The sequence below is a fragment of the Rhinichthys klamathensis genome, unplaced genomic scaffold, assembly GCF_029890125.1.
Source record: "Rhinichthys klamathensis goyatoka isolate OS25496 unplaced genomic scaffold, OSU_Roscu_1.1 h1tg001432l_1, whole genome shotgun sequence".
NCBI classification, from domain to species: domain Eukaryota; kingdom Metazoa; phylum Chordata; class Actinopteri; order Cypriniformes; family Leuciscidae; genus Rhinichthys; species Rhinichthys klamathensis.
Window position 1 is genome coordinate 13,743 of NW_026607447.1, and position 11,258 is coordinate 25,000.

General features: G+C 40.2%; 1 protein-coding gene across 1 annotated transcript in view; it reads right to left on the minus strand.

Annotated features, from left to right (window-relative positions):
* Window positions 1-234: 234 nt before the first annotated feature.
* Window positions 235-11,258, minus strand: part of exosc2 (exosome component 2) — a 19,573-nt gene continuing 8,549 nt past the window's right edge. The window contains exons 5-9 of the mRNA XM_056245119.1: window positions 8,919-8,984; window positions 7,807-7,875; window positions 7,274-7,450; window positions 6,419-6,547; window positions 235-319 (exon numbers count right to left, since the gene is read on the minus strand). Of these exons, the coding sequence (XP_056101094.1) occupies window positions 239-319; window positions 6,419-6,547; window positions 7,274-7,450; window positions 7,807-7,875; window positions 8,919-8,984 (522 nt within the window). The 3' untranslated portion in view covers window positions 235-238. The remainder of the gene's footprint in view (window positions 320-6,418; window positions 6,548-7,273; window positions 7,451-7,806; window positions 7,876-8,918; window positions 8,985-11,258) is intronic.

Here is an 11,258-nt window from a genome sequence, read left to right on the forward strand (position 1 = left end):
TTTGTGGGTGTACTGTCCCTTTAACACAATAATACTTGACATTACAATTACATGATGATATACAATCATATAAAGCTTTCTAAAGTATCTTAAGAAGTGAACTATCACACTTCCTTCCGTAAGGTTTCAGAAGCTGTGCATGATGCGTTTTTGTTTGTACGAGAAACAATAAAAGCCACTTTTTTTCTGTCAAATGCATTTATTTATTATTATTAGGGTTTGCATGAAAGTGTGTGTTTCATCCCTCGTGCTCGAGCAGGCGCTGCCGCGTCTCCAGAACGATCTCCTCCATGGTCTCCGGCTTCAGGATGTCTTTAATCTGCAAGGAAACACAGATGTGATGCTTCACTCCTCATGAGCGTTCACACCGAGGTGAACGAGGTTATAATACCCTGAGGTGAACGAGGTTATAATACCCTGAGGTGAACGAGGTTATAATACCCTGAGGTGAACGAGGTTATAATACCCTGAGGTGAACAACGTTATAATACCCTGAGGTGAACGAGGTTATAATACCCTGAGGTGAACGAGGTTATAATACCCTGAGGTGAACGAGGTTATAATACCCTGAGGTGAACGAGGTTATAATACCCTGAGGTGAACGAGGTTATAATACCCTGAGGTGAACGAGGTTATAATACCCTGAGGTGAACGAGGTTATAATACCCTGAGGTGAACGAGGTTATAATACCTGAGGTGAACGAGGTTATAATACCCTGAGGTGAACGAGGTTATAATACCCTGAGGTGAACGAGGTTATAATACCCTGAGGTGAACGAGGTTATAATACCCTGAGGTGAACGAGGTTATAATACCCTGAGGTGAACGAGGTTATAATACCCTGAGGTGAACGAGGTTATAATACCTGAGGTGAACGAGGTTATAATACCCTGAGGTGAACGAGGTTATAATACCCTGAGGTGAACGAGGTTATAATACCCTGAGGTGAACGAGGTTATAATACCTGAGGTGAACGAGGTTATAATACCCTGAGGTGAACGAGGTTATAATACCTGAGGTGAACGAGGTTATAATACCTGAGGTGAACGAGGTTATAATACCCTGAGGTGAACGAGGTTATAATACCCTGAGGTGAACGAGGTTATAATACCCTGAGGTGAACGAGGTTATAATACCCGAGGTGAACGAGGTTATAATACCCTGAGGTGAACGAGGTTATAATACCTGAGGTGAACGAGGTTATAATACCCTGAGGTGAACGAGGTTATAATACCTGAGGTGAACGAGGTTATAATACCCTGAGGGGAACGAGGTTATAATACCCTGAGGTGAACGAGGTTATAATACCCTGAGGTGAACGAGGTTATAATACCCTGAGGTGAACGAGGTTATAATACCCTGAGGTGAACGAGGTTATAATACCCTGAGGTGAACGAGGTTATAATACCCTGAGGTGAACGAGGTTATAATACCCTGAGGTGAACGAGGTTATAATACCCTGAGGTGAACGAGGTTATAATACCCTGAGGTGAACGAGGTTATAATACCCTGAGGTGAACGAGGTTATAATACCCTGAGGTGAACGAGGTTATAATACCCTGAGGTGAACGAGGTTATAATACCTGAGGTGAACGAGGTTATAATATCCTGAGGTGAACGAGGTTATAATACCCTGAGGTGAACGAGGTTATAATACCCTGAGGTGAACGAGGTTATAATACCCTGAGGTGAACGAGGTTATAATACATGAGGTGAACGAGGTTATAATACCTGAGGTGAACGAGGTTATAATACCTGAGGTGAACGAGGTTATAATACCCTGAGGTGAACGAGGTTATAATACCCTGAGGTGAACGAGGTTATAATACCCTGAGGTGAACGAGGTTATAATACCCTGAGGTGAACGAGGTTATAATACCCTGAGGTGAACGAGGTTATAATACCTGAGGTGAACGAGGTTATAATACCCTGAGGTGAACGAGGTTATAATACCCTGAGGTGAACGAGGTTATAATACCGTGAGGTGAACGAGGTTATAATACCCTGAGGTGAACGAGGTTATAATACCTGAGGTGAACGAGGTTATAATACCCTGAGGTGAACGAGGTTATAATACCCTGAGGTGAACGAGGTTATAATACCCTGAGGTGAACGAGGTTATAATACCTGAGGTGAACGAGGTTATAATACCCTGAGGTGAACGAGGTTATAATACCCTGAGGTGAACGAGGTTATAATACCTGAGGTGAACGAGGTTATAATATCCTGAGGTGAACGAGGTTATAATACCTGAGGTGAACGAGGTTATAATACCTGAGGTGAACGAGGTTATAATACCTGAGGTGAACGAGGTTATAATACCCTGAGGTGAACGAGGTTATAATACCCTGAGGTGAACGAGGTTATAATACCCTGAGGTGAACGAGGTTATAATACCCTGAGGTGAACGAGGTTATAATACCCTGAGGTGAACGAGGTTATAATACCCGAGGTGAACGAGGTTATAATACCCTGAGGTGAACGAGGTTTTAATACCCTGAGGTGAACGAGGTTATAATACCCTGAGGTGAACGAGGTTATAATAACCCTGAGGTGAACGAGGTTATAATACCTGAGGTGAACGAGGTTATAATACCCTGAGGTGAACGAGGTTATCATACCCTGAGGTGAACGAGGTTATAATACCCTGAGGTGAACGAGGTTATAATACCGAGGTGAACGAGGTTATAATACCCTGAGGTGAACGAGGTTATAATACCTGAGGTGAACGAGGTTATAATACCCTGAGGTGAACGAGGTTATAATACCCTGAGGTGAACGAGGTTATAATACCCTGAGGTGAACGAGGTTATAATACCCTGAGGTGAACGAGGTTATAATACCTGAGGTGAACGAGGTTATAATACCCTGAGGTGAACGAGGTGAACGAGGTTATAATACCCTGAGGTGAACGAGGTTATCATACCCTGAGGTGAACGAGGTTATAATACCCTGAGGTGAACGAGGTTATAATACCTGAGGTGAACGAGGTTATAATACCCTGAGGTGAACGAGGTTATAATACCCTGAGGTGAACGAGGTTATAATACCCTGAGGTGAACGAGGTTATAATACCCTGAGGTGAACGAGGTTATAATACCCTGAGGTGAACGAGGTTATAATACCCTGAGGTGAACGAGGTTATAATACCCTGAGGTGAACGAGGTTATAATACCCTGAGGTGAACGAGGTTATAATACCCTGAGGTGAACGAGGTTATAATACCCTGAGGTGAACGAGGTTATAATACCTGAGGTGAACGAGGTTATAATACCCTGAGGTGAACGAGGTTATAATACCCTGAGGTGAACGAGGTTATAATACCCTGAGGTGAACGAGGTTATAATACCCTGAGGTGAACGAGGTTATAATACCCTGAGGGGAACGAGGTTATAATACCCTGAGGTGAACGAGGTTATAATACCCTGAGGTGAACGAGGTTATAATACCCTGAGGTGAACGAGGTTATAATACCCTGAGGTGAACGAGGTTATAATACCTGAGGTGAACGAGGTTATAATACCCTGAGGTGAACGAGGTTATAATACCTGAGGTGAACGAGGTTATAATACCCTGAGGTGAACGAGGTTATAATACCCTGAGGTGAACGAGGTTATAATACCCTGAGGTGAACGAGGTTATAATACCCTGAGGTGAACGAGGTTATAATACCCTGAGGTGAACGAGGTTATAATACCCTGAGGTGAACGAGGTTATAATACCCTGAGGTGAACGAGGTTATAATACCCTGAGGTGAACGAGGTTATAATAACCTGAGGTGAACGAGGTTATAATACCTGAGGTGAACGAGGTTATAATACCCTGAGGTGAACGAGGTTATAATACCCTGAGGTGAACGAGGTTATAATACCCTGAGGTGAACGAGGTTATAATACCTGAGGTGAACGAGGTTATAATACCCTGAGGTGAACGAGGTTATAATACCCTGAGGTGAACGAGGTTATAATACCTGAGGTGAACGAGGTTATAATACCCTGAGGGGAACGAGGTTATAATACCCTGAGGTGAACGAGGTTATAATACCTGAGGTGAACGAGGTTATAATACCCTGAGGTGAACGAGGTTATAATACCCTGAGGTGAACGAGGTTATAATACCTGAGGTGAACGAGGTTATAATATCCTGAGGTGAACGAGGTTATAATACCCTGAGGTGAACGAGGTTATAATACCCTGAGGTGAACGAGGTTATAATACCTGAGGTGAACGAGGTTATAATACCTGAGGTGAACGAGGTTATAATACCCTGAGGTGAACGAGGTTATAATACCCTGAGGTGAACGAGGTTATAATACCCTGAGGTGAACGAGGTTATAATACCCTGAGGTGAACGAGGTTATAATACCTGAGGTGAACGAGGTTATAATACCCTGAGGTGAACGAGGTTATAATACCCTAAGGTGAACGAGGTTATAATACCCTGAGGTGAACGAGGTTATAATACCCTGAGGTGAACGAGGTTATAATACCTGAGGTGAACGAGGTTATAATACCCTGAGGTGAACGAGGTTATAATACCCTGAGGTGAACGAGGTTATAATACCTGAGGTGAACGAGGTTATAATACCCTGAGGGGAACGAGGTTATAATACCCTGAGGTGAACGAGGTTATAATACCCTGAGGTGAACGAGGTTATAATACCTGAGGTGAACGAGGTTATAATACCCTGAGGTGAACGAGGTTATAATACCCTGAGGTGAACGAGGTTATAATACCTGAGGTGAACGAGGTTATAATATCCTGAGGTGAACGAGGTTATAATACCCTGAGGTGAACGAGGTTATAATACCCTGAGGTGAACGAGGTTATAATACCTGAGGTGAACGAGGTTATAATACCTGAGGTGAACGAGGTTATAATACCCTGAGGTGAACGAGGTTATAATACCCTGAGGTGAACGAGGTTATAATACCCTGAGGTGAACGAGGTTATAATACCCTGAGGTGAACGAGGTTATAATACCCTGAGGTGAACGAGGTTATAATACCCTGAGGTGAACGAGGTTATAATATCCTGAGGTGAACGAGGTTATAATACCTGAGGTGAACGAGGTTATAATACCCTGAGGTGAACGAGGTTATAATACCTGAGGTGAACGAGGTGAACGAGGTTATAATACCCTGAGGTGAACGAGGTTATAATACCCTGAGGTGAACGAGGTTATAATACCCTGAGGTGAACGAGGTTATAATATCCTGAGGTGAACGAGGTTATAATACCCTGAGGTGAACGAGGTTATAATACCTGAGGTGAACGAGGTTATAATACCTGAGGTGAACGAGGTTATAATACCCTGAGGTGAACGAGGTTATAATACCCTGAGGTGAACGAGGTTATAATACCCTGAGGTGAACGAGGTTATAATACCCTGAGGTGAACGAGGTTATAATACCCTGAGGTGAACGAGGTTATAATACCCTGAGGTGAACGAGGTTATAATACCCTGAGGTGAACGAGGTTATAATACCTTGAGGTGAACGAGGTTATAATACCCTGAGGTGAACGAGGTTATAATACCCTGAGGTGAACGAGGTTATAATACCCTGAGGTGAACGAGGTTATAATACCCTGAGGTGAACGAGGTTATAATACCCTGAGGTGAACGAGGTTATAATACCCTGAGGTGAACGAGGTGAACGAGGTTATAATACCCTGAGGTGAACGAGGTTATAATACCCTGAGGTGAACGAGGTTATAATACCCTGGGGTGAACGAGGTTATAATACCCTGAGGTGAACGAGGTTATAATACCCTGAGGTGAACGAGGTTATAATACCCTGAGGTGAACGAGGTTATAATACCCTGAGGTGAACGAGGTTATAATACCCTGAGGTGAACGAGGTTATAATACCCTGAGGTGAACGAGGTTATAATACCCTGAGGTGAACGAGGTTATAATACCTGAGGTGAACGAGGTTATAATACCTGAGGTGAACGAGGTTATAATACCCTGAGGTGAACGAGGTTATAATACCCTGAGGTGAACGAGGTTATAATACCCTGAGGTGAACGAGGTTATAATACCCTGAGGTGAACGAGGTTATAATACCCTGGGGTGAACGAGGTTATAATACCCTGAGGTGAACGAGGTTATAATACCCTGAGGTGAACGAGGTTATAATACCCTGAGGTGAACGAGGTTATAATACCCTGGGGTGAACGAGGTTATAATACCCTGAGGTGAACGAGGTTATAATACCCTGAGGTGAACGAGGTTATAATACCCTGAGGTGAACGAGGTTATAATACCCTGAGGTGAACGAGGTTATAATACCCTGGGGTGAACGAGGTTATAATACCTGAGGTGAACGAGGTTATAATACCCTGGGGTGAACGAGGTTATAATACCTGAGGTGAACGAGGTTATAATACCCTGAGGTGAACGAGGTTATAATACCTTGTGTGGGAGAGCCGCTTCGTAGCAGTAAAGCACGCTGGTGTCGTACAGCAAGACCTTATGAGCGGCGAGAGCCAACAGGCAGTTCCTGAGCCGCGAGATCACCTCCCGATCCGACACCGACACCGGCTGAACAGAGACACGTCAGTGACCGTGTGTGGGAGATATCAGGAATCAGATACTTGTTATAACATTAAAATTTCGATTCCTCTTATCGATTCCTCTGTGAGCGTCTCAATATGAGTGTGAAGCGTTGGAGCGCGAGAGACTCTGTGTTCTGTCCTCATGTGTATCAGTGTATCGGACCCGTGCGGCTCTTAAAGTGACAGCACTGATATTCCTGCCGTCTCTATAATAACACTAATCACACAACAGAAGACTGAGAACACACACTCGCTCTAGACTGGATAACTTTTGTAACTATAATGTATATTTTATTTATAAAGTGCAGTGTTATTTTACATTCGATTACAGTTTCTGCACCTGAAAATCTTAAAACACTGTTTATTTCAATCGTATCTTTGTTCAGTTGTGTCTATTTGATGCGATTGCTAATTTTGTATTTGTTATTTTTTAAGTGTTTACCTGTCTTTAATAATGCTAGAAATGTATATTAGTTCGGCTAGTTGTTTTCTATGGTGTTTTTAAACCACAGGCAAACGCTGATTTCTGTTGATGATATTCAGCAACAATTAAATGTTTTGAAATAAATGTGAATGATTTCCAAGTTACTTTTTTTACCTTATTGGAATAGAAATTAGGAATCGATAAGCAGAATCGGAATCAGAATCGTTAAATGTCAACCGATCCCCAGCGCTAGTGCTATCACAGAGATGCTAAAGCAGAGTTATGGACCTCCATGCTGGTGTAGAAGCCGCCGGCCTCCTCGTCCTGCGTCTCCGGCGTGGGATAGAGCCACACGTACCCGTTGTTCCCCAGGATCACGGACGCGCCGCAGGGCAGGTTGTGGAAGTGCGTCTTCTGCCTCTTCACCAGCGACGGGGAGACGAGCACCAGCACTCCCTGACCCAGCTGAAACACAGGCACTCTCTACATCAGTGCTCCTGAACGCCTGAACGCCTCCGCTAGCCTCGAGCTTCTCCCTCATTATAATAATTAATGCGCAGAATAAAGGGGCGGGGCCTGGTTGAGTTAGTCAGTAGTGTGTTAAACTGGCGGTTATGGAAAGGGGCGGGGCATTTCCCAAACACACTCGAAGCGTTCGACCAATCACAACACACTGCTCCAGCCGACCAATCAGAGCACAGTGTGCTTTTCAGGAGGAGCGGCTTCATAGAGACAGGAAGTAAACAGAGCGTTACTGACAGACTGGGAAGAGAGGAGCCGCACCAGTGGAGAATATGAGGAAATACAGCTTTGTTTCTCACCTTGCCGTACTTTAAGCTGCGTGTGTGCAGAGAGAGCGCGCCGTCCGAGAAGATCGACTGAACCTCGGCCTGAGGGCGGTTAAAGAACACAGCTGGAAATCACAACGATGATCACCTCAAACTGACGGAGGAGAGGAGCCAACCACTCCAAAACAAGCCGTTTCAGGTGGAACTAACTATTACATTTCAATAAAAGACTATGACAAACTGTTATTGCTTTGGAATCAGTGTTATTTCAAGATTATGTTTATACTATTATAGTATTTATTCATATTTTGAATTGGCTTGATTTCTATATTTTCAGTTTAATTCTAGCTCAAGTTTTTTTGTTACATGCATTTGTTATATTTAATACTTTTGTATATTTCTGTTTAGCTTTATTTATATTTCAGTATTAGATCGAATATTTTTTGTTATATGCTTTAGTCATTTTTTGTTAGTTTTGATTTGTAATATATCTATTTAGCCTTATTTCAGTTTTAGTATTTTTATGCGCTTTAGTAAATTTTACAATACTTTTTATTGAAGTTTTAGTGATTTTGTTATGCGCTTTTTGTTAGTTTTGTTAGTTTTCTTATTTCATATTTCTGTTTAGCTTAAGACTTTAGCATAAGTTTTCATCTAATAGTTATATTGTCGATCTGCACGATTCTGGATAAATTGAGAATCACGATTTTGTTGTTTCAAAGACAGATCACGATTCTGAACAGACAACTAAACAAAATAACATGTAACTTACTATCATTCTGACAAAATGTTAATTGCTGCAGTCAATTTAAAAAAAAACGAATTAATTTGAATTATTTAAAATAAAATAAAAAGGTTGAGTGAATGATTCAATGACTCTCTCGTTTCATTACTGATGAATCAGTGTTTTTGAACGAATCTCTCGAGTGAATGATTCAGTGAGTCGCTGTTAAAGGTGAACACTATTGTAGACATCAGAGTTTATATCCAACTATAAACTTTTATTCCAGTACTTGTGTGATAATTGAGTTATTGTAAGACAGAAATAATGATAATGTGTGGCTGAAAATACTTTCATAATGCGGTTTGTAATAATATATGCTGAAGGAGTCAGAGATGATGATGATGATGATGATGAAGGATACGCTGATGAGATCTCCTTCCTGAAGATAATCCCTCATGGCCAGCTCATCCTGCGTCGACCGCCGTCTCTGACACACACACACAACACACATCCACACACTTTACTGCACCGATTCAGCGCTGCTCAGATGAGCTCACAATCAGTGTATTATATATCATGTGCATTATATCTCATGTGTGTTATATATCATGTGTGTTATATCTCATGTGTGTTATATCTCATGTGCATTATATCTCATGTGCGTTATATCTCATGTGTGTTATATCTCATGTGTGTTATATCTCATGTGTGTTATATCTCATGTGTGTTATATCTCATGTGTGTTATATCTCATGTGTGTTATATATCATGTGTGTTATATCTCATGTGTGTTATATCTCATGTGTGTTATATCTCATGTGTGTTATATCTCATGTGCATTATATCTCATGTGTGTTATATATCATGTGCGTTATATCTCATGTGCATTATATCTCATGTGCATTATATCTCATGTGCGTTATATCTCATGTGTGTTATATCTCATGTGTGTTATATCTCATGTGTGTTATATATCATGTGTGTTATATATCATGTGTGTTATATCTCATGTGTATTATATCTCATGTGTATTATATCTCATGTGTGTTATATCTCATGTGTGTTATATCTCATGTGTGTTATATCTCATGTGTGTTATATCTCATGTGTGTTATATCTCATGTGTGTTATATCTCATGTGTGTTATATCTCATGTGTGTTATATCTCATGTGTGTTATATCTCATGTGTGTTATATATCATGTGTGTTATATCTCATGTGTATTATATCTCATGTGTATTATATCTCATGTGTGTTATATCTCATGTGTGTTATATCTCATGTGTGTTATATCTCATGTGTGTTATATCTCATGTGTGTTATATCTCATGTGTGTTATATATCATGTGCGTTATATCTCATGTGCGTTATATCTCATGTGTGTTATATCTCATGTGTGTTATATCTCATGTGTGTTATATCTCATGTGTGTTATATCTCATGTGTGTTATATCTCATGTGTGTTATATCTCATGTGTGTTATATCTCATGTGTGTTATATATCATGTGTGTTATATCTCATGTGTGTTATATCTCATGTGTGTTATATCTCATGTGTGTTATATCTCATGTGTGTTATATCTCATGTGTGTTATATCTCATGTGTGTTATATCTCATGTGTGTTATATCTCATGTGTGTTATATCTCATGTGTGTTATATCTCATGTGTGTTATATCTCATGTGTGTTATATCTCATGTGCATTATATATCATGTGCGTTATATCTCATGTGTGTTATATCTCATGTGTGTTATATCTCATGTGTGTTATATCTCATGTGTGTTATATCTCATGTGTGTTATATCTCATGTGCATTATATATCATGTGCGTTATATCTCATGTGTGTTATATCTCATGTGTGTTATATCTCATGTGTGTTATATCTCATGTGTGTTATATCTCATGTGTGTTATATCTCATGTGTGTTATATCTCATGTGTGTTATATCTCATGTGTGTTATATCTCATGTGTGTTATATCTCATGTGCGTTATATATCATGTGCGTTATATCTCATGTGTGTTATATCTCATGTGTGTTATATCTCATGTGTGTTATATCTCATGTGCATTATATATCATGTGCGTTATATCTCATGTGCGTTATATCTCATGTGCGTTATATATCATGTGTGTTATATCTCATGTGTGTTATATCTCATGTGTGTTATATCTCATGTGTGTTATATCTCATGTGTGTTATATCTCATGTGTGTTATATCTCATGTGTGTTATATCTCATGTGTGTTATATCTCATGTGTGTTATATCTCATGTGTGTTATATCTCATGTGTGTTATATCTCATGTGTGTTATATCTCATGTGTGTTATATCTCATGTGTGTTATATCTCATGTGTGTTATATCTCATGTGTGTTATATCTCATGTGTATTATATCTCATGTGTGTTATATCTCATGTGTGTTATATCTCATGTGTGTTATATCTCATGTGTGTTATATCTCATGTGTGTTATATCTCATGTGTGTTATATCTCATGTGTGTTATATCTCATGTGTGTTATATCTCATGTGTGTTATATCTCATGTGTGTTATATATCATCTGCGTTATATCTCATGTGTGTTAAATCTCATGTGTGTTATATATCATGTGTGTTATATCTCATGTGTGTTATATCTCATGTGTGTTATATCTCATGTGTATTATATCTCATGTGTGTTAAATCTCATGTGTGTTATATCTCATGTGTGTTATATCTCATGTGTGTTAAATCTCATGTGTGTTATATCTCATGTGTGTT